This window comes from Labrus mixtus, chromosome 6 (assembly GCF_963584025.1).
Source record: "Labrus mixtus chromosome 6, fLabMix1.1, whole genome shotgun sequence".
In the NCBI taxonomy this organism is placed as follows: domain Eukaryota; kingdom Metazoa; phylum Chordata; class Actinopteri; order Labriformes; family Labridae; genus Labrus; species Labrus mixtus.
In genome coordinates, this window is record NC_083617.1 from 30650919 (window position 1) to 30675481 (window position 24563).

Genomic DNA, 24563 nt, shown 5'->3' on the forward strand with positions numbered 1-24563 from the left:
TTCCCTTTAGTGATTCCAGTGCTCCAGAACTTTCTTTGGACTCTGCCTGAGAGAAGGAGTCCATTGAATTATATTTTGAACGTCGAAGGTTTTCTCTGAGAGCATCGACCTCCATTTGTGGAGCGAATGAGGGGCAAGAGATTCCTTCTACTTTGCTTTAACATTACTGTTTTAACTCGTTTTTATGTGTAAATTGAACATGTGGATTCTTTATAGAATAGAATAGAATAGAATTACTTTATTGATCCCAAACTGGGAAATTGTGTCCTTACAGCAGTAGGTTGTCCAAAAACACAATATTAGCAACTCTAAACACAATATAATATTAAATACAAAGTAAATAAGCACTAAGAGTAAACTAACACTCAGAAAACACACAGTAAAAACAAATAATAACTAATCAAAAAATACGATATAACAACACGGACAACGGGAGCTGCTGCAACAGGCGGCCACCTCACACAGCGCCAGAAGCAGAAAAATGCCAAATTACCTCTCAAAGTTACTGTTTCTAACTTTGGAAAACTATTCCACCCAAAAAAACAAACAATAGGAGTGTGTCACCAATATTCAGTCATATGTCACAGATAACTTAGATTTGAGAAGCAGAACATTTTGATGTCATCAAAAACCCTCCAAAATGTCCATGGAATTATACAGAGAATATATTGATGTCAAACATTACAGAGGACATCATGGATATCAACTTCCTATGTGGTGATGACAAGTAAACTCAAACAATCATTTTACACTTTCATTCATTTAATCATTTATTGAGCTTAAGTGGGAAAATAATGAAGAAATGTTGGATATATAATATAAAGTACTACATTGACCGGTCATAACAAAACTTCATTCTACTGAATCATTTCTATGGAACAGCTACATTCTGTACATTTCAGCCATATTTGATTTGAAGTTTAGTTTCACTTAAATTAAGTAGAAAGTAAATAATATAAGCTTAGATCATATTAGGAAAATCAGGAGGTGCAGGGGAATGTCTAAGACATGATGCTATGCAATAGATTCTCTCTAACAACTTCATTATTAAGGATTAATAAAGCTTTATCTTATCATATTATGTCTTATCAATACAGTCCATGTTCACCACCTTTGTTTAACCTGCTCATATTTTACACTGACTAAGCTGAAAAAATGTCATTACAGTCTTTAACCAACAAGTTTTTTACATGATTTATACAACCACTTGCAGCACGTGTTGTCTTTTCCTTAGGTAGAAGAGAATATTGCATTACATTATTTATATCATACATGTGTTATCTGTAAACCTTTATAACTATCATTATTATAAATCTTTATGTATATTTTTATATGATTTGTATTTTTCAAGTTTGAGAATGTAACTTTATTCTTTTGTCTTCAGTGATTTGAAATGTATTTAGGTCAGCTCAGCGAAGTCCTGAGGTCCTTAGAATCCTGCATATTGCTTTTGCTATTGTTGATTCATCTTACAAATCTATCTTTGTCAGCCTGATGAATCCTAATGAAGCAGAAATCTGTCACATTTACTCCACAATGAGGCTAGCTGGCAAACTTTCTCTCGAAAAATGAAACTATTATCTTGAACTAGACACGCACAGGGCTCAATATAAATAAATAAAGTCACATTTATCTAGTGGCCAGCGTGATTACTGTAGCCAAAGCTGACATCCAAATTGACTGTCTTATCATGCTGAAGTGATTTCAGCTGAGTAGAGAGTGTAGATGAAAGCAAAATGATCTTTGAATAGTAGTTAAAGATGAGTGCTTGATAAGTTGCTCCACAACACTTTTGATCAATGAAGCATGCACTCAATATATTGCCTATTTAGATATATGAGATAAACTTAGCTGGGCTGCCAAATGATTTATAAATTATATTTCCCTCAGTACAAGGTAATTACTTTAAAGCCATGTTGAATTCTTAATGTTGGGACAGATTGTAAATGTTAAGTGACATTATGGTGAAGTGGATCAGACATATTTTGAATGTGTATTTTGCTTAAGTCTCCTGTACATGATTGCAGTTTTAGTGAATAAAACACATTTTATTCTTCTTCATAAATGTTTAAAATGTATATTTGTTCTGTCAAACTTGTAAAGATATGTTGCTTAGTTTACTAATTTAACAGTTTTCATCTATTCCACTCGTTGTGATGTTGACTACAGGTCATAAGAAAAGGGATCTTTGAGCATTATTTCAGTAGAAAGCTTTGACTACATCTTTACCCAGCTGAATTCAGTGTGCTCCCACATGACAAAGCCTGTGGGAGCTTCAGCTGCAGAAAGCTTTTTTCCTTTATAGCTGATCTTTTATAGAAATTAGAATCCGATGCTACTGTTTGCTCATCATTTCTGGCTTATTTAACAACTGAATTCCATTAAAGTTTTCTTTAACATTTTAGAATGGTTCCCATTTGGGTAAACATAATCTGAAATGTTTTATAGTTTATTTGATGTTATTTTCAAGTAAATAGGGCCACTTTAAATAAAGAAAACACAGTACAGGGTTTACAGAGACTGAGGATTGAACCTCTCTGTTCTGCGGTAGAAGGTCTTGAAGAACGAAAATAAGTTCAAGCACACTACTGTGTTCATATTGTGCAGGGACGATGCCAGGATAGTTTTCCCTCCCGGTGCTGAGTGGGAGCTTGACTAATATGTTGGGGTGCTATTTACAGTTCATTTCAAAAGAAAACAAAACTACCAGAATACGTGAGGGGGGCTTAACCGGGACTAGACAGATTTATGATGGGGCTGTAGCGCCCCTTAGCCCCGGTGTAGGGCCATGCTGGGTATTGTGCTTGTATGTGATGTGTTCTGTTTTATTGTTGCTAAATAAATAATAATGGGCTCCACAAGCCCCCTGGTCAAGAGAAGAGTACTGAGGAAGATATTTCTAATACTAATACAGGCACACTCAGGAGCAGGAGTCTGAAACCATTCTGTGATAGTTTTGGATTTCCCTTCCTCTATAAGCCCCTCATTGTGTTGGAGGGCCTGCTTTGTACAAGTGCTTGCCAGCTGCTTACCAAATGAGGTTATAGTGTTTCCCTATCAACTGTAAATTTCAATAATTTGTTGGAGGGGCCTCTCACTGTCAGTTTTTATCATATTATCAATGACGACTCAATTTTCCTCTGCCACTCCATCTCAAGCCCTGACCCCCAGCCCTATTACAGTCCTGTAATGAAGTGCAATGGAGTGGTAATTGGTCCACATTATACCAGATCAGGTAACATTAGACTTATTTTCTTATCACAATGAGGCCTGCTGGTGACTCTCAATGAGAAACCAAACACAGTTCCTTTCTTATGCAGGCTATCATCCAAATAACTTTTCAGCTCGAGACCCTTCCACCATTTCAGTTTTCCATTTCAAGATTGTGCTCCTTGTCCTCGGACAGTACTTTGTTTATAGTTTCCCCGGCTTTAAAAATCTTCCAAACAGTCTCCACAGCAGTGAAGATATGAGGTAGAGCTTTACCGACATCCGGAAGTACAGTAAATGAGACGGTAACATGACCTGTACAGTACTCAGCTTCCTGACTGCTTTGTGCTTTACCTTTCTTTCCATTTTGATATGTTATTTTGTTACTGCAAAATGTCACACTTTAAACTGAGGAAATTAAATTAAGCTGTTTCAAAGTGCAAAAATGCTTTTATACTGTTCCTCAAAAATGATCTGGAAATACAAAGTTTTTACCCAGGAGGAATATTGGGTACATTTTACTGGATCAAATGCAGCTCAGAGATTTACAAATCAATTAACTCATACCCATTTTAGTAAACATATGTCAGTGATCTCAAAAAGAGATTTCATGTCAGAAAGTTGATTTTCTTTTTGGTCATGCTATATTAATAATGCAAAAAATGTAATGAGCAATTACAGTAAATTGAGAAAGCAAATGAAAGAAGCCTTACATTTATAAGTCTAAAAAACACCAATGGCATATTTCAGGTAGACTTTGACTGACTTTAGTCAGCATGCTCTATACTACAGTGATTAATCTCATGTATGCAACTTTAATCCAGTACCAGTATAGCAAAATATCGGTTCATGTAAAGCAGAACATCACAAAGCTTTTCGTCCATGTGTGAACTCTCTGAGAGGAGCGATGACAGCTCTCTTTTTTGAACTTATGCACACCGTGTTTTTAAAACACAGCAGACTAAAAGGACAGGATATTAGATAACAAGGTTGAAATAGGATACAAAATATTCTCTTATTAAACTTAGGCTGCAGGGATTTGATTTGAGCCACATAAAAGATAGGGGTTTGAAGGAAGCCAAAACAAAAGGTAAAGGGCCGGTCATGCTTGTGGTAGCTAATGGCTGAATTAGAAGAAATTAGGGAAATCTGTTTCTACAGGAAATTGTACTTAAAGATGGGTCATGGATCACTCTGTTTTTGCGGGAAGCTTCAGAAGTCGGAAAGCGGGAAGCTTCAAAATAACTTTTTGCGACAACCATTAAAAGGTCTTTGTTGTAGTAAAAGGACAAATAAGACATAAGATTGTATTATGAAGAAAGGCAAAGTAGTGCTAAATGAATTTGTATCTTCAATTCAAAGAGAAAATGAACTCCTGTCTTGTGATTTTGTATTTATATTTAAGAAAACCGATGACTCGCAGACCAGCTTATTTACATTGAGTCAAAAGTTGTTGGGAAATGTTTTGCTGTAATTTTATTTATCCAAGTGGTAAAGTGTTTAACTTTTGTTTACCTTCAACACTTCGGGAGTGTGTGTAAGGCTATGTGAGAAGGTTCTCTGTAGTTTGTTGTTTTACCCTGATAACTGCTTACCTTGTAGACTGAGACTTCAGGCCGTTGCTTAGAAACAAATACCAATTTAACTCGTCACCCGTGTCTAAATATTTTTTCCAACACAATTGCTGACACTTTGCATCCTCACACACAATACAGCTAAGACTATGCATTCATCCTCCTTTACTACAGAAGTGGAAATACTTCTACTTAAACAACTCAAAACAGACAAGAGATGTGTTATTGAATCTCTCACACCAAACTAGTGCATTTTAATGATAAACCCTCATTATGAAGTAACATTACTGCTTATTTATTCAGTCACATCTTTACACGTATGAAAGTGACTGCTACATGCATGCTGACTTGTACTGCTTACAAAGTAGTTTTCTGCTGCCCTCTAGTGGTTACATTAGTGTGGTACTATTGGTGTCTGTAGGAGGATAAATGATGTGGTGAGTCTGAAACTTCAAGTAGAGAAATAGTGATGTCATATTCATTGTGTGTACCTTTGTACTAAAGCAACTAAAAAAAATAATTCTAAATATCGATCATTGGCATGATTAATCCATTAACATTAAGCAGATTAAGTGTAAACCGTGTGAAGATTGCTTATCACCCTTTCCCAGAGCCCTACATGACCTGTTCTGATAGCTTCTTCCATCTGACCAGAGCAAAGACTCATCAGACTATCATGATGAGAAGCTTCAAATCCATACAACTGGGAAATCTGAAACAAGCACATATTTGACATAGTTGCTTTTAAAATCATTTGAATTGTTAATTAATAATCAAATAGTTTGCTATAATATATCTTTGAATCATATAACTAATAACTACCAATGCTTGTTGTACTACTACTGTGACCTGATATTAAACCCCTTCACACACATTGATACACTGATTCACACACGCCACACAAGCACAGCCATCAGAAGAAGATGGGATTTATTTTCTTGTCACTTCTATGCTGACTGGAGGTACCTGAATAGAAGTAGAACAGAAATAGATATTCCAGATCACTGGATTGGCCCCCTCTATCTGCTGAGGCACACCTGCAGAAATGTTACCTTTAGGCCTTTATGTTTTGTTAACGAGGATAGATTTTCAGAGTATCGCTCTCATTCCGAAACTCAGAACACAACACAGGAAGTGAAAAACAGAAGAAGCTGGTAAGTTATACAACAGGTATATTGATGTTGTGTGTGTGTGTGTGTGTGTGTGTGTGTGTGTGTGTGTGTGTGTGTGTGTGTATGCGCGTGCGTGTGTGCGTGTGCGTGTGCATGTGTGTGCATGTGTGTGTGTGTGTGTGTGTGTCTGCGCACATCCGTGGCTGTGGTTGTGTGTGTCACATGTTTTTGAGAAACAGATAGCTAAAGTGTTTCATCGTGTTTCTTCAGTAAGGTAATTTATTTGAATGTAAGTAGAAATGTTTGGGACAGAAATGTAAACACACCTACATTTGAATAACACTTTTTACTCTAAATAATCGGCTAATGCCTGATAAAGATACGACAAAGGGCAAGTGTTATCGAGACATGCTGCACAACATGACACCATTGTGATGCATTTCACTTCTTCAACTGTTTCAGGAAGTGGGGCAGAGTCACCAAAATCAGGAAACTAAGGGTTGCTATTAATAAACCTGAGAGAAGAGCTGAAGCTGGTGAAAGCGAATGGTGTGCGAGTTGAAGAGGAGAAAAACTTCAAGAAACAACAACTAGGACATATCTGGGATGCTCCTTGTGGATTGATTTTGAACAGCTTTAAGGCTTCACAAACATGGAAGAACCTGTCTCAAGAACTGAATCAGGTAAATGTCATATGTCTTTTAGAACCGTCTTCTAAGTCAGTTCCCGTTGGTAAGATATTCAAAAAAATATGCATATCTACTTAAGCACTTCACAGTTTACAATATTATTTATTACATAATGTTAAGTACTCCTTTAGAATGCTTTACCTTTTTCAAAGATTATGTTTAAATGAACTTTCATTTATCAGTATCTTATGAGCTTATTAAAAAAGAGGAAGCGCCTCAGCCTTCCTGGAAGGTTAGTTCATAAGTCACGTTTAAAAAATTTCCCACACGTCTAAATTGGTCCATTAACAAACGTATGGCCATTCTCCCATCCCAGGCGTCAGTGTAAGTTATGATGAAGGGGAGATAGATGTTTGGAATTTCTTCTCCAGTTAGCGTGTGCAAAGTTGAACTGAACCTGATTAAACACATTAATGAGTCAAACTCGATTGCTCTGACCAGTGTTTGCACAGTGCAATGTTTGGACAACTTCTCGCTGGCTCTGCAACGAAATGTAGAACAAATGGAACATTCATTCTGGAACCACAGTCACCTTGACATTTCAATGCCAGACAGCTGGTATGTTGTGGAGCATTTCCTTGACATACTGTACACTTCCTGCTACAACATCCAAACCAACACATAATATGACCTGTGTCATATTTTGTGAGATACCTCTCTGAGCTGTCATCAGCTCAAACATGTTTGAGATGATTCAGCATTGTGACTCACTTCATTATAAGGCCAGACCAACAGAGTGTGAGAGGAACTAATGTTACTTTTTTTTTTACGTTGCTCAGGTTATTTTAAGACTATTGCCAAGTACTTTTAATACTGATCAGTTTGCAATTTTTGTGTTTTTCAGCTAATTCTGAATCAATTTCAGAATATGAGCTGTTAATTCTGCACACAGCAGATGCACAGGAATGGGCAACATATTTGCAGCAGATCTTAAAATCCTCCAGAAAATTCCGCAAAAGGTCTATTTTGCTATATGCAGTCGGCCCAGCTGATCAACTCCATGGATATCAATTTCAGTATTTTCAAAGCTGCAAGTGTATTGTGTTACTCCTCACGGGAACAATCCTGGACATGCTCTGTGACCCCGAGCTGCAGGGAGCACTTCAGAAACTGCTTCATCCTCCACACAGAGTGGTGGCACTGCTGTGCGGTGTGTCAGAGGATGAAATACTGCCAGAAAGCTTTGTAGACTGGCCCAACTGGAGAAAGATTTCTGCTGAGGACGAGCCTTCAGTCTATGTCTCCACAATATTGGATGCCTTCAATGACAGTACACCAAACTTTATTATTACTCCTATTGTGCCTTCGAAGACATCTCAATGTTGTGATCTGTATTAATATTCTGAAGCTTTTTAAATTGAAAACAGATAGTGGATTTTAGGCCAACATTAAATGAAACAATGAAAGTTTACCAAAATTACAAAAGGCATATTAAACAGTTATTGCAATTTATGTGGTAGTCAAGATTTGACAAGAAATTACTGTAATCAATCCACTAAACTGACAATTTTCTAAAAATAGACAATTGTTTTAGCCAAAGATATAGTCACTGCGAGAACTACTTAAAGACAAGTCTATGGGTTATGAAAAGGTTTGTACAATACAAATACAATTTCACACACCTCCATTGTGGTAGTGTGGTGGCTACAGCATGTAAAACTGAAACTATCGTCAGAGCTTAGCAGGGGTTGGGTAATTGTTTCTAAACCAGGGTCTCTAGTCCTTGCTGTTATTAAAGGTCAAATTGACAAACCATTAAGACGTCAATCATTTCTGATAATCATTTCTCTTTTTATTCAAAGACAGAAAAGCTGAGGCTAAGCATGAGAGCAAAGCTGCAGGTGTAGCAGAGTTAGCCATAACAAAAGCCTTGTCAACTGAAAATCCTATCACAGTTGAAAGAGAGGAAGTTGTGTCAGACGAGCAAAAAGAACCTGTCCTAAAGGATGGAGAACTTGTGACCATGGGGAACTCAACAAACATGGAAATGAGAACACCCCCCCACCTCACCTGTCTCACTGTTCAACCAAACAAAGTTCTGTGTGGAGTAAGTCTAAAGGAATTGCATACTAATAACATCAGAGATATTGAGCTTATCCGATGTGATATGATTTGTATAAGAGTACTTTATATAACTCATTTATTAAGTTAATTTATGAGAGATTTTTGACTGCAGATATAATAAGCATTTATTTTGTTACAGCCATTTATGGGTGCAAGTGAGTTCAAATGATATCAAAAGTATTCAAGCAAAATTTTGTTTTCTAAATATGAACTAATGTTCTAGTTTTGGATCATTTCTAAGAAGTGAGATTAACTCTTTTTCCCCTCTTCTATTAAGGAACAGGAGAAACTTTTTGTCATTTTCACACATAAAGTAGAGTCGGCTCCAGAGGTGGAGTTTTCCTCTGAAAACCATTCTGCAAAAAGAGTCCCAGGCACTGTGGAGAATGAATATACTATAAGTGTCTTAGCACCCGGCAAGTATCTCAGAGAAATCCTGTCACCTTAAACTGATTAGTGTTGATGACGTGATTTTGAATCTCTCTCTCTCTTGAATATCTTGAATTTAAATCTTTTTCTGCAGATATGCCTGCGGGAGTTGTATCACTCACCATGTACACTAACCAATCCTGCTTCAGCTTAAAGCCTGTTACATATTATACCACTATAGGAGAAGTCAGTCGGCTGCTTGAAAATGCTACTGATCCTGTTAACTTCATGTGCCAGGTAAGCCATTGCCATATATTGAAATCATTTTGTTATCTGTTTAGCTATTTGTATCAAATTTCAGTCAGACAACTCACGTTTGAAATGGTTAAAATGTTTATTGCAGCAGCAAAGCATCATTTGACCTCATCACTCCGAGCAGATTTATTTTACATTTGTAAAATTTGAGGAGATATGACATTATATCTTAAACCCCCAGAGCCTGCAGGTTGATGCTGGAGAGGTGGTGGGGTTTAGGTATGTTTGCAGCAATGGTACAGGGCATAGCTGGTAATTACAGGAGATCTTGCCGACATTGTGTATGTTTATAAGGCCATTGTGGAGTATGGAGCGTGTCAAATGAAATCAGTACAGCTTGAGTTCCATGTCTGAATACGTCACTCCATTCAACACATAACACAGTGGGGCAATTATGAAATTTTGCTCTTAGAAATAATTACAATAATCGATTTATCACTATTATAATAAGTTAATTAGTTAATTCAATAAACTAACTTTGAGAAGATAAACATTTAAGTGCTGTTGTTTGCAACATTTTTTATGGCGCATTTATGCTACACATATGTTAGGAGATAACGGGGCAGAAAATAGACTCAACTCAGCCGAGTCTGTACCCAGAGTCTGGGCCCCCAAACATCCTGTCATGTTGTTTTTAGAACATAAAAAAAGTGGTTCAATGCTTTGTTATCACTTAAAGAGCTAGGTTTCACTGACCAGATGATGTCATGCCCGTGTGACATATTAACCAACAGTATGTGAAGACCATGTCCATGAGGGGGTTTTACACAGAGAAAAATATTGATCTGACTGATCCTGGGAAACTGAGTCCAATGGCTCCAATTTGTGTTCAGATGAAAGGAACACTGTGGCTCAGTTACCATTTGAGTGGCTGGGCACACCATGGACTGTAAAACACAGACATACTCTCAGTGAAGTCACTTATTGTTTTCTGAAGCATTGTTTTGAGACCCATCCATGGAGGTCACCATATTGGAAATGCTGTCTCAAACTTACTTTTAGTAAACCAGAAGTTCTGGGTTATTAGTCATCTCTGACATAGTTGAATAATTACATTTCTGGATGTCAGATCACTAAATTTTACTCATCATGCTTGCGGACTCCGGGTGAAATAACATTGTTGCTAGAGCAACTCGGTTTGTTTTTAGCCTGAGCTAATCAGCCGAAGCTGACCACAACCAGACCAAATCTTTATTTGTATAGCACCATTCATAACAAGTGTTATCTCAAGATACTTTACAAAAAGCAGGTAAAAGACCTTACTCATTGCTATATTACAAAGACCTAGTTACCAACATTTAGCAAAAAAAAAAAAAAATAGTGGCAAGAAAAAACGTCCTTTTATGAGGCAGAAATCCAGGCTCATGCCATCTACCGAAACTGCGCCGGGGTTCTTAAATGGGATAGGGTACCCTAAGCATAAGAGAGCTCAGGAGATGTGGTTAATAATATTTACAGATAGCGACATGCAGTTATGTGATGTGAATGAGAGACAGAGAGAGAGAGGAGCTCAAGGTGCCAGTTTCCCCCGGTAGTCTAAGCCTATAGCAGCATAACTAGGAGCTGGTCTACACCAGCACCAGCCCTAACTATAAGATTTATCAAAAAGGAAAGTTTTAAGTCTATTCTTAAAGATAAAGACTGTGTCTGCCTCCTGGAAGATGATTCCAGAGGAGAGGAGCCTGATAACTGAAGGCTTTACCTCCCATAGTACATTTAGAGACCGTAGGTACCACTAGTAGGCCTGATAACTGAAGGCTCTACCTCCCATAGTACATTTAGAGACTGTACCACGAGCAGGCCTGATAACTGAAGGCTCTACCTCCCATAGTACATTTAGAGACTGTAGGTACCACGAGCATGCCTGATAACTGAAGGCTCTACCTCCCATAGTACATTTAGAGACTGTAGGTACCATGAGCAGGCCTGATAACTGAAGGCTCTACCTCCCATAGTACATTTAGAGACTGTACCACGAGCAGGCCTGATAACTGAAGGCTCTACCTCCCATAGTACATTTAGAAACTGTACCACGGGCAGGCCTGATAACTGAAGGCTCTACCTCCCATAGTACATTTAGAGACTGTACCACAAGTAGGCCTGATAACTGAAGGCTCTACCTCCCATAGTACATTTAGAGACTGTAGGTACCACTGGCAGGCCTGATAACTGAAGGCTCTACCTCCCATATTACATTTAGAGAGTGTACCACAAGCAGGCCTGATAACTGAAGGCTCCACCTCCCATAGTACATTTAGAGACCGTAGGTATCATGAGCAGGCCTGATAACTGAAGGCTCTACCTCCCATAGTACATTTAGAGACTGTAGGTACCACGAGCAGACCTGATAACTGAAGGCTCTACCTCCCATAGTACATTTAGAAACTGTAGGTACCACGAGCAGGCCTGATAACTGAAGGCTCTACCTCCCATAGTACATTTAGAGACTGTACCACGAGCAGGCCTGATAACTGAAGGCTCTACCTCCCATAGTACATTTAGAGCCTGATTTACTAAAGGTTTGCGTGTCTTAAAACGTGTGCAAACTTGATACCACCAGCAAAAAAATGTGCTATCTGAGCTACTAACGGCGCGCAGCGAGGATTGAATCTTTCATATGAGCAAAACAACACACATTGTCCATTTAGTACGTTTGCCTTAATGAATATGCAATATGGGGCGTTTCTGCCCTAACGTGCAAAATACTGGGAGGAGAAAATGCAACGAACTGAAGTTAGTACACACATTGCGTTTTACCAAGCCTGGCAAAAACTGCGGTGATTGTGACGGTGTCTGTATTTAACACCTTTGAAAGCAAGGTGCTCACCCAGGATACCAGCGTTACTCAGGCTGCTGTTATTGTAGGAGGAGACATAGGCACAACAAAAGAAGGCATAAAGATCGCGCTTTTCTACACACATGTATATGACAGCATGAAACACCATGATTAAACTACAGGCTATTGTTGCCTGTTTAAACAAAACTGAACATTCAAAGCCTCTGCATTCTATAGAATTTCAGCATTGACATTTATTTCTTCCCATTTCCCTCTTTTCGCCAACATTACATTTTAAACTGGGGATTTCCTTTTTCTTGGGCTACGCGTCTCTCCCCTAGCTCGTTCCCTCCAGTGCGCTCCTCTCCATAATGCGCTCGTCTCCTCCCTCTACAGCCCTCTGCTGCTACTCTGTAGGACGCTTGGATTGGGGTACCTCACCACTGCTTGTACCCCCGTCTTCGATACCTCTTGTACTGTGCATTTATGTCCGATCAGACACAGCACTGACCAGCTATCTGGTGCGCAATAATGTGCCGAGTGTCACATCTGATCGCCCGTGCCACAGAGGACACAGCTCACACCTCCTGCCCAATGTATAACACTTCATTCAAAAGGTGGAGGGAAGGAAAGAGAGGCCCTGTTTAATGCCGAGGTTTTCTTATGAGCCACATTTTCTTTTTGTAATACTCAGATTTATCTGCTATAACTTGAAAATATTGTGCGTTTAATGCCTCTTCCACTGATACCTATTTTGCGCTTGCAGTCATCTTGCTTTCCGTCCAAACTATCCATGATGTAAACCAGTAGAACACGCAAAAACCTAATTTAAATAGTACCGCCTCCACAAGGTTTGCACCTGGTGTCATTCACGCACATTTTCTTAGTAGATCACCCGCAAAACGCCCACCAACCAAACGTGCAATTTGTTGGAACAAACACACAATTTAGTACTCTTTACTTGGGATCTTAGTAAATCTGGCCCTTAGAGACCGTAGGTACCACGAGCAGGCCTGATAACTGAAGGCTCTACCTCCCATAGTACATTTAGAAACTGTACCACGAGCAGGCCTGATAACTGAAGGCTCTACCTCCCATAGTACATTTAGAAACTGTACCACGAGCAGGCCTGATAACTGAAGGCTCTACCTCCCATAGTACATTTAGAAACTGTACCACGAGCAGGCCTGATAACTGAAGGCTCTACCTCCCATAGTACATTTAGAAACTGTACCACGAGCAGGCCTGATAACTGAAGGCTCTACCTCCCATAGTACATTTAGAAACTGTACCACGAGCAGGCCTGATAACTGAAGGATCTACCTCCCATAGTACATTTAGAGACCGTAGGTACCACGAGCAGGCCTCAGTAATTTTCTTAAAAAAAGGCTGAAAAAAAACTGAGATTTTAACAATTAGTCCTGATAAGTTGCACCAAGATATCCTCTCTTCTCTTTGTCCTCTATCTTTTAGTGTGAAGCAATATGTCAGAAACCTGGGTGTGAGCTTTGATAGCAGTCTAACATTTGAGAAATGTGCAAACTAAGTTATCCAATCATGCTATTACCACCTCAGGAACATTGCTAGGATAAGATCAATGCTATCTTTTAACAACACTCAAACAATCATTCATGCTTTTTCTCTGCACGATAAAATTATTGTAATGGTCTTTTAACAGGTTTAGACCAAAAATGAATCAGTCGTCTCCAAATTGTGCAAAATTCAGCTGCAAGACTTTTAACTAAAACAAAAAAGATAAATCATATTACTCCTGTTTTAATGACCTTTCACTGGCTACCCATTTCTTTTAGGATTTATTTTAAGGTTTACTTCTTACTTTTAAAGAACTTTACTTTTAAATAATTGAACTATTCAGACCAAATTCATGTTTAAAACCAGATTGTTCACATTTTTTTATAGCTTCAAAATTGGCATTTTAGAATGGGTGTGTATGTGACTTCCACGGCTTTTACAACCAGCCTCAAGTGGACACTCAAGGAACTGTAATGTTTTTGCATATCTGCGTTGGCTTCCTTTTTTAACACTGGACTTTGTGTGTGCATTACAAGTTTTTATAATTCCTTTCATACTTTCAGGCTTTCAACTTTACGTCAAATGCAACAGAATCACTGGACAACATGCTTACTGACTCGTTGAAATCCAAGATGCCTGCAAACAGTCTTCAGCTGTTTGGAATCAAACAGATAGAAGAAGACAATATGGCAGCATGTGAGTGAAGTACTAAATGTCTTAAATCATAAAGTCATTTTGAAAGTGTATTTGTGTCTTTTTTTTTTTCTTTTAGGGATCAACAAATATTCATACAATTAGTTGAAAGTGATTGTTTTTTGTTCTGCAGATCAGCGTAATGAGGAGTATCCAACGCTGCTTCACTTTGCTGCGAAGTATGGCTTAAAGAAACTGACCACAATTCTACTTCAGTGTCCTGGGGCTCTGCAGGCTTACAGTGTCATGAACAAGTATGGAGACTACCCCAACACAATGGCAGAGAAAAGTGGCTACACTGATCTCAGGCAGTTTATGGATGAATTTGTTGTAAGTCAAGCGGTCGTGGACCGTGGACGTTTCTTCCTTGAATAACTTCAACAATGTGTTGTGGATTCTACACTGACGCTCAGTGTCTTCTATGTGTCTTCACCTACCTCATCTTGTTTTCACACATTTTAGGAGACAGCAGACATGCTAAAGTCACATTTTGAAGACACAATCAACACTGAGGAGAGTGCAGAGGTGTACGAGTTGATGTCAGCTAACTCTCAAGATATCATGATGAAGTACTCAGGTTGCTCAGAGGACATATATGAGTCGATGCTGGGGATAGACCCTGAATGTGCAGAGGACCTATGTATGTAAAAGAAAATGGTGTTAGTCCTTAATATTTAAATATGTTTTGTTAAACTGTTGCTGATGATGCTGTCCTGGTTTGTTTTCAGATGAGGGGATGTCTGCAGTTGGTGAGAACCCTGAAGAAGCTTTGCTTAGGAAGTTCTTCCAAGGTATACTTTGAAACCACATATTTTAAGCCCATAACAATTAAAGCATCTTGTTTGTTGTGTGTGAAAAGTGGTTACTTTGTGCCCTTCAGCAAAACCACATTCACAGAGCCAGGAAAACATTGAACAATTTAAAAGTGAGGAAGATGAAAAAGACAGTCAATACGACTTGGATCAAATTGAAGAAGAAGAGGATCCATACAACCTCTTACCAGAGGATATCTATGACACTGTGGACACAAACAGCACTTATAATCCTGTAATCCAGAACCGTCCACCTGCACCCATCCCCAGACCTGAGACTGAGTCTCAGCCTCAGAAGCCTATGGCATACATTTCTAGAGGTATTAAGCAGTTTATTTTATTTCTCCAAAATGTTTTGGTACATGAGATTTCATTAAAGTACTCCTGCCAAATAATGAACTCAATATTTACACAGTATTTTCAGATAAAGGTACATCTCAGAGAGAAACTATGGAAACTGGATTTCCTGAAGGTAAGCAGTAACAATGATTGAAAATTACAACTTTTTCTTTTTGTGTTTGTTATGTCCTCTTTTAAATGTGTGGGTTGTAAGACCATTTAAAAATGTTTATATTTTATTTTGAAAAGTTCAACCTACCAAAAGAATAAAACCTTATTTTTTAAAATAATTTTTATAATTTATGAAAAACCTCTCATTGTGTTTGTTTTTGGTGTTAACTGTTTTAGTAGGCTAATGTCACCATGCAGTGTTCATATTTAATTACTTATGAGGCATTCTCCAGTTTCTTTGCCTCTTCTTTCCCCCCCCAGAGCAGTCACTCTTTACCTATGAGCTTGATTCTGCCTCCCCTTAGTCTTTCTATTAAAAATATTTCTTCTTCTTCTTTTTACAAGTCAAAAGGCTTCTTTTCCAGCAGCTTTAGTAGCAAAGTGCAAACAATTCCAGATGATTGGTTAAGTCCTCTCTTATTGTTTACTGATGACTTTTCCTCTAATGCAGGCCAGCCTGTTGCAGACCCACCCTCTCCTTCTTATGATCCTTATGCTGGAATGAAAACACCCGGACAGAGACAGCTCATATCTCTGCAGGAGAGGGTGAAAGTGGGGGAAATTAATGTGGATGAAGCTGTGCAAGAGTTCAAGGCCTGGCAGTTGGATCATGAGCGGAGGGCCAACTCTATTCGCTATCAGCAGGTACATCAACTATCCATACTGTATATGGTCTGTCAGTTTCTGGAAAGTGATCAAGGAATTGATTTGTCCTGTATCATATGTTACTTTTCTTCAGGAAAATCTGAAGCGATTACGAGACAGTATAACCAGACGACACAAAGAAAGAGAGAAGACTGGAAAGGATCTTGGTGAAAATGGATCTTTAATATTTATATCTCCACGATTTACTCACCTTAACATGTCTTAGAGTCATACATTTGAAATTTCTGACAGCACACAGTGTGAAATCACATACCATTGTTTAAACCTCCCCCCACTGCACCCCCTCTTTAGATTATGAGATTAGTGCTCCGCTGCAAAGGAACTTATACTGGGGCTCCAGTGTGACATTGGAGTGTTCTGTGTACGAGCCTGCACCCAGGGCGGAGGCTCCTCCTCCACCTCCAGCAGCACATACTATACAGAGAGGCAGCTGGAAGACTGGCAGCACGTCCAGCACATCCAGTGAGTCCAAATGCTTTTGTGTTTGCTTTTCAACCCTGTGTCTCAGTGATTAAACTGATTAAACAACAAGGACCAAAGTACATTGGAGCCTTAGTCATTCCTCAAAGCTGTGGCATTACAGACTGAAAACAGTTTTTTACAGGATGTAAAACAAAAAGGGGTTTTGAAAAAGGATGTGTAACAAAGGTGAAATTGATCCATTTCTGCTTACTTTACACAAACTGATAAATTACTTCATTTAGTTTTTTACACCTTCGTGGCTGAAGAACCTAAAGCCTACCATTGCCTGGAGGAAATGAAAATAGCCCTTATCATCTAAACCTAAAGGAAATATAGACATTACCTTATTAGTTCAGCCCTTTGTTTTACATTCAAACAATGCTTACTGAACCAGAGCTTCCTTCATTATTCTGTCTGAAAAGAAACACAATGTATTGAATCCCAGTAAGCAGATTCAGGTTTAATATAGGCTCAGAACATGTCTTTTAATTTCTTGCAATCATTCACCATCAATCTTTTCCCCCTTCTGTTTCTCACCATACTGGTACTGTGAAAAAAACATGTTTGAATGTTGCACAGCTAAAGAAAACTTTAAAATATCTGCATATCCAAAGCTGCAATTTTAAAAACACACAACAAATCTTTACAGATGCTTTTACTTGCAAACAAGTCAGGCTATGACAATTCACTCTTTTTATAATGTATTTCAATTTTTAACACCCCTTCTGTGGAGTCAATTAGATCAAATGGCTGCAAATAAACAGTTCTCTAAGAAGCTTTCTAAATAAAGACCGTTGACCTGCTTTTTTCAGACATTGAGTCTGAGAATTACCTTAATCTTAACCTTATGCAAAATTACACAACAGATATCCAGAGACATCTCAAATAAGCCTGGATGTGAATTGAAATGTAATGTAATATATTAGGGCTTATTCATTGGCTGGCAGACAAATATGTAACTGTTGATTTTCTGCAGAGATAGGCTCCTTTCATGCTGGAAGTTGACAGGTGTCATACAGTATATATCAAACTTTAACTTTAATTAAACATGGACTGCACGGGGGTCCCCCCACAACAAGAAGGTTCATGATTTGAATCTCTGTTGGGCATTTGTTTGTGGAGTTGGCATGTTCTCCCCATGCATTCACGGGTTCCCACAATGCACTCTGGCTTCCTCCCTCTGTCCAAATGTTCGTCGGGTTAATTGTGACTCTACATTTTCTGTAGGTGTGGATGTGACTGTGCATGTTTATTTTGTCTTTGTATGTCTGCCCTGGGACTGACAGCTGGGATCAGCTCCAGCCCCTTCAAACAGAGAACAGGATCAACAGTATTGATAATATATGGATGGATAGAGAAATTAAACATGTTAGATGAAAATTCCCTCCTGAACATTTTTACAACAAAGACAGTATCATTTTAAGAGGCCAAATTATTTGTTTTAACCTTTTTTACAAAGACAAAAAAACAAATGTGTATGGTAAGAATAGTTCAAACACTGCACTTTTAAATGATTTCATATTTTTATGTGGATTGAATTTGCACAGCCTCGTGGTTTCACATTAAGTTTATCTATATCTTTAGCTATTTAATATAGCTCTGATGGCTTCTAGCTCTCCTTGCACACATGCTGAACAGTCATCTAAAACTAATCTTCCCCACAAGTACCAACCACAAAGAAACCTGTATCATGTCTTGACTTTTCACATTGATCTTTTTTTGAACACCAGGTACTGAGAGCAACAGACTGAGCACTCACAGCACATTTAGCAACAGCAGTGGGACCGAGCCTGACTTTGAGGTGAGCCTGAAGTAACCACAAAGAGACACAAAGACTATTTGTGTCTTAGGTTCCAAAAAATACAAAAGTTTTTGAGTAAAGTTTTAATTAAGTAGTCAATAGCTTCATATATTATGAAAAAAAAAACCTACAAGTGCAGATCTAATTCAGAGTCCGTAATTTCGTAGTGAGACACAATCGACAATAACTTTTTTGTAAAGTCTTTGAAGCACACATCGCAATATTTTCTCAGAAATGACACATCAGTGCTAGATAAGAAAAGAGATGTTTTGTTTCTGCAGATTTCAATCTTAACATACTCATACCTTTAGAATATAAGAAGAAGCTAACTACAAAGTTCTCCAATGATGAATGAGCCTAATCAATTCCCAATAAGGTCAATAAAATATATATTGAAAAAGAAAACCGAAAAAGTCAGTACACTTTTCTGAAGCTAAGTTAAATATATTTGGACTTTTTTGTAAACCAACATTCTTATATACTCAAGAGAGTTTGGCCAGTCTACATTAAGTTATTATTTAATGTTGTTAGATCAAGATCATAGAGAGCTTATATGACAGTTCTTATTTTCAAAGTGGATTAGGTGTTATTACAATATCTATTTGATCTTTTGAAGGACACAATAGAAAATCTTCCTCCTCCACCACGACCTCCACGGCCATGTGATGCTGCAGCGCTCATTTCTGCACCCAGGATTCCTCCAAGAGTCCCAGAGAGGTCAGTTTGAACAAGTTCAAGGATCAATTATTCCTCCTTATCTGGTGTCAATATGCACAAGAATACAACCGTATTTAATTTAGTGATACAAGACAGTTGTATTGTACAATACAAAGAAATAATACCAATGTGTGTTTTTCCTCAATAAAGGTTTTTGTATGGTAACATCAGGAATAATTAAACACCATTATTTTTAACTTTAAATACATTAGTGAAGGCCTTCTGCACATCTGTAATATTATTATTAATTAATTATTTATATTTTTCCCTAAAATATTCTATATCTTATATTCTATAACACATTTTATTTTTTACCAGTTATCAGCCACAGCCAAAATATTAAAAGGATACCGATAATTGTTACGACTAGTGAATTTAGGACCCAGATGCAAGACACATAAACAGAGGGGTTGATTGGTAATGAGGTTTATTGTGGCAAATGGAGATGGAGATGGGTTGAAGATTCTGGAGGTTGGCAGAGTGAAGGGGATGAAGGCTGACCAGACCAGAGTAGGGTTGAGCGTGGCTGAGTGGTCCTGAGTCCAGAGAGCAGGTTGAGGCAGGTGGGTGAATGGTGATCCTGAAGAAAAACAAAAAAACAGGATAAGACTCAAAAACAAAACAAGCACAAAAGATTATTTTCAAAAATCATTCAAAATCTTAATTAGCCTGAGATGTAGTCTACCGCAGTAGTTGACACAAAGGGTGCGTTGGAATTGTCCCTCCTATCTCCTTTCACTATCCACTTTACCTTAACCCCGGGGAAAACATCATGAGGTTAAGAAAAGATGTTTGGAGAATTCATAAAGGACTTAGGGAAACGCGATCTCGTTGCTCTGACAATCCGACCACATTTCCACTAGGCGACGTCATTAAATGCGACGGGCCGGCGGAGGTTAATGACGTGAGTCTGCTGTGTTGAAACTACAATGTTCAGATAATGGACTACAGAAAACGCATCTAAAAAACTTTCCCCTGTGCCTTCTTACCGGTGAAATAATCCTGATTACCACGAGGGGGATTGAAATAAAAGAAATATAGACTACCAGGCTACAAGTAAGAAAAGTGAAACCATCAGCTTCCTGTCCACTCAGAAATCAACATCAGAATAAATATGACTGTATGAAATTCATTGTTACATTTATTTAAGATATATAATGTTTTATACAAATGTACAACTGCACAAAGCATTCTGAAGTGAATGAAATATGTTGAATAAAACATCATCTGATAAAAATGTCTCTTATCTTTTTATCCCTTTCATGATCTGTGTCACTTTACGATCATCGTTCATTTCCGTGAACGGTCGGCTGCGCGACTCGCCTTAAATGTTGCGGCCGCAAGGAATTGTGGGGCGGCATATCTCATCTCCTTTCGTAAAGGATGGTCCAGTGTATCCTATGCTAAAGGAGGTTATAAAGGAAGCATTGACCCACCTTTCCTTAACTTTTAGAGAATTCGAACGGCTCTTATCATGGCCGCCACTTAAATGCTTCCGGGGTTAAGGTAAAGTGGATAGTGAAAGGAGATAGGAGGGACAATTCGAACGCACCCAAAGATCTGGCGATGAGTGGATGGAGAGCCGGGGTATATATACTGCTGAGGTGATGAGGAGATGGAGAGCTGGTGTGCAGGTTTGAGCAGGTGAAAGGAATGAACCTCAATCAGGAGGGAGCCACAGAGTGAGAGAGTCATGACACATAATACTAGCACTTAACTCTTCGACAGAACACACAAGGAGCAATACACACACAAACTGAGAATATCAACAACAAATGTATTTCATTCACTCCCCACACCCACCCAGTTCACTTAGCAGACACTTTTGTCCAAAGCGACGTACATCAGAGAGTAAGTACAACACTAATCCATTCATACACCACCACCGAAGCAGCTGGAGCAACACGGGGTTAAGTGTCTTGCCCAAGGACACATCAGACATGTTGCTCATCTGGGGCTCAAACCCTCAACCTTCTGTTTGAGAGGTGACAACTCTACCAACTGAGCCACAGCCGCCTATTCAAAGTTTTAAGGCCTGATACAAAAAGTGTTTAAAGTTTGTCAGCAAGTTGGTGTTTATTGAAATCACATAAGCTTGATGATTAAGGCTGTGCATGCTACTGCCAACACAGTCCTGTAATGTCTGGGTCAGCCTCAAGCTCACATCTGGCTTTGCAGAGTTAATAATATAATATATAACAACGAGTACGGTCTAGACCTGCTTCTTTTGTAAAGTGTCAATAACATTTGTTATGAATTGGTGCTACACAAATAAAGATTGATAGACTCATTGATCCATCCAGCTATTAAGTCTAATTATGAAAAGTGAAGAGAGCCCAGAGTCAGACATACCGGATACCTCTCTCAGAGGGAAGTTGAAATGTGAACGTGTTGGCTTAATGCAGTGTACAGTTTGTTGTATCCAGCAGCATCTTTAATTCTTCTGACATTCAAATAAGAACAGGGGACACATTATGGCTGCTGCTGTGTGCCCAGCTCATCGTGGGGGCCAAAGAGCAAACAGTACATAGATTTCTCTAGAAATCTAGTTAGCTTAAGGGTGGACCTGTTACGGCTATAAAAAAAAAACAGAGAGGCCGATAATGAATCTGCTGGCAGCCATTAGAGATACAATAATGTTCTGCCAGCTGTCCCTGACGGAAGACAAAGTGAGAAAGTGATGAAGGGGTTGATGTTCATTATGTGCACATCTATGTACACATATGATACGGTGTGACGAGAGAGAACATACAGGAAACAGTTTGAAATCTAAGCTCATATCAAACATTTCAAAAGAGTATATCTTTTTTTTAATTATTATTGGGGTTTTTTTTGTAAATTAAAAAAAAAAAAAGTAAAACAGTTTTATGACTACTGGATGACCAGCTGAGGCAGTGCTCAACTCCAGATATGATCTGTCTCTTACACACTAAGTGGTGTGTGACCTGGGAATACAGAGGGAAAAAGACGTTCTGTAACGAGCCCACGTCTTTACAAAAACATGTCTCTATAGAATTTACCTAGACTGCATGTTTGCAGCCTAAGGGTTCCTAGAGGCTTATGGGCACAGCATGAGTGACTTGTACCCAGAAAAAATGGACAAAGGTGCATGATGTCAAAGAGCAGATCTCACAGCGCATCCCAGGAAGTGGATATCCCTAGTTAAGTGGAACTTAACACTGAAGGGAGAGGGCAGTCACATGAACCAGTGTTGATGCTAAATGACCTAGACAACCCACCTCCAAACTCTCTACTTGCCAGGCCCTCAAACTAATGGGCTACCTGAGATAGAAAGCTAGACGTTGCCTGTATATGACACCTGAAGTCCCTCACCAAGCAGAGAAGCTCTGCTGAATTATTTTGTATGTTTGCTCTTCCTCCTGTGATATGGATTCCTCTGTGTAGGCAGCAGATTCTTTTTTTCAACTGGGTCAAATAATCTTCCTGACGAGGCATTAAAAGCATTCACAGATTTTTGAATATTAGATGGAAAAATGAATGGAAAATGATTGTATCTTTGGTTTGCTATATTAACACAGGATTTTCAGTCTAGATATGTGGTGCTATTGTTCGTTGTTGTTTTTTTTATAATGGCTGGTTTGACAATAGATATAACATTCAGACAGTACCGTAGTTTATCCAGGAAAGGTTTGCAGATTACCTCATGCTTTTTGCTTTTTTATGCAGGATTCCAGAGAAGACCGATCGCTACATATCCTGTCCAACTCGAGCCCTTCCTCAAAGACCCACTCAAAGACACACAAACTCAGCACCTCCTTTACCTCGTCGCCTGCGGTGATTGACAGGTCTACTATACTGCTTATTTTTTTATGAAGAAGAGTAATAGACTTGAAAAGACTGTGTTCTTTGACATTTAATAAGATTTATTCACATGAAGAGACAGGCAGACATTTTTTAAAATCTTAATGGATCCATGTCCAAACAATAATCAGAGTCCCAATACATCATTGTTTATGTCTGAAGGTGTATGTGCCACAAGTGGGAAAGCAGAAGTTATTCAACTTATTATACCTTGACATTGTTATTAGTTGTTAGTTATTTATTATACTTGAGATGATATCAGCATTATACTTCTTTGAGGACGAAGTTTGGTGTTGATGATTGACTATGGCATTGTCTTGTGCATTATCATGTTTGGCCACTTGATGGCGCTAGATGTTTTCTGTTAGGCCCTTGATGGGTGGACTCCACTCACATCTTCTCCAAAGTGTGAAAATGTATTTAATTTTTTTTGTTGTTTGCATAAAGCATGTAGAATCAAATGATATTTTATTATATTCTGAAGTTTTAAACCATTATGTAAAGGGTGAGAGTGTGTAGTTAGCTAAAGCTTCTTGTCAGAACTTTCATAGTAAATTCATATTTTCCGCAATCCTTTTTTGTCAACGTTAATTTTCAGCATTTTTTTGTGTGCAAAATTTCAATATAGCTGTTAAGACTACGACTGACAAATGCATTTTCCAACCATTGCAATAAAAACATATTGGTGTATGAAAAAGTATTTTCAATTGTTTTGTTTTTATATTAAATCAATATTTGTATATAGACCATATTTACAATGAGTCAAATAACAAAGAGTAGTGTTATAGTAACTTCATCTTCTCATCTTTAACTGATGAAGAACACATTGATGAACACTTATTCAGACTGGAGCTGATGAATGTAGTGCTAGCCCCCTCCTCACCTTGACAACAGAACCATAAAACAGACAGGGGTGGGTTGCATTCATTGCAGGTCATGCTGTACGGAATAAGTCAAACAAAAATATTCACCCAAGTTTTCACTTGGTTTGTTATGTAGGTAAAATATGTTTATGTTTATTTTAAGTTGTGTCCTTTTGCTGTTGTTTGTTTTAAATAAAAGAAATATCCAAAAATCCCTGTGTGCCAACTGCCCAGGACCCTAGATGGACAAACAAAGTTATAGACCAGCTAGAGTACATGGGGCAGCATTTAGCAGATAATGAGCCAGATAGCTTTGACATGGATCCTTACTATCGCCCATAGACTGTCTTAACGTAGACAATTTCTAACTAAATAGTTAGGAACAAACTGTTCAGTGTCAGCAAGAATCACCCATTGAAAAAGCATCCAAGCCACTCTTTTTTGGTAGAACTTTTTGATGTATTGTTTGGTCTTGGGTATAAAGAGATCATCTTAGTGCTTGCAGCTTGCTTGTGCCTAAAATCTATTAACTGAACTGGACCTTATTTCAGTCCGAATACTGAACCTTCATAGGT

The 24563-nt window shown here is 38.4% G+C and overlaps 1 protein-coding gene across 1 annotated transcript; it reads left to right on the top strand.

Moving 5' to 3' along the window:
* Positions 1–6390: 6390 nt before the first annotated feature.
* On the top strand, positions 6391–23825 carry pik3ap1 (phosphoinositide-3-kinase adaptor protein 1). Its single transcript, XM_061040914.1, has 17 exons — positions 6391–6579; positions 7430–7855; positions 8388–8632; positions 8927–9065; positions 9173–9315; positions 14206–14338; positions 14469–14665; positions 14798–14975; positions 15064–15126; positions 15216–15467; positions 15563–15619; positions 16109–16302; positions 16397–16469; positions 16615–16785; positions 18516–18586; positions 19203–19303; positions 22991–23825. Exons 1-17 carry the CDS (start codon positions 6549–6551, stop codon positions 23100–23102), a joined length of 2586 nt encoding a protein of 861 aa, XP_060896897.1. The 5' UTR covers positions 6391–6548; the 3' UTR covers positions 23103–23825.
* Positions 23826–24563: the final 738 nt, after the last annotated feature.

What these genes read in the sequence shown, in the direction of transcription:
- pik3ap1 (XM_061040914.1), top strand. Translation starts at nt 6,549, where the DNA reads ATGGAAGAACCTGTCTCAAGAACTGAATCAG. An exon ending in TATAAGTGTCTTAGCACCCG is followed by an intron (nt 9,066 to 9,172) that starts GCAAGTATCTCA and finishes CTTTTTCTGCAG; the next exon opens with ATATGCCTGCGGGAGTTGTA. An exon ending in GCTTAGGAAGTTCTTCCAAG is followed by an intron (nt 15,127 to 15,215) that starts GTATACTTTGAA and finishes TGTGCCCTTCAG; the next exon opens with CAAAACCACATTCACAGAGC.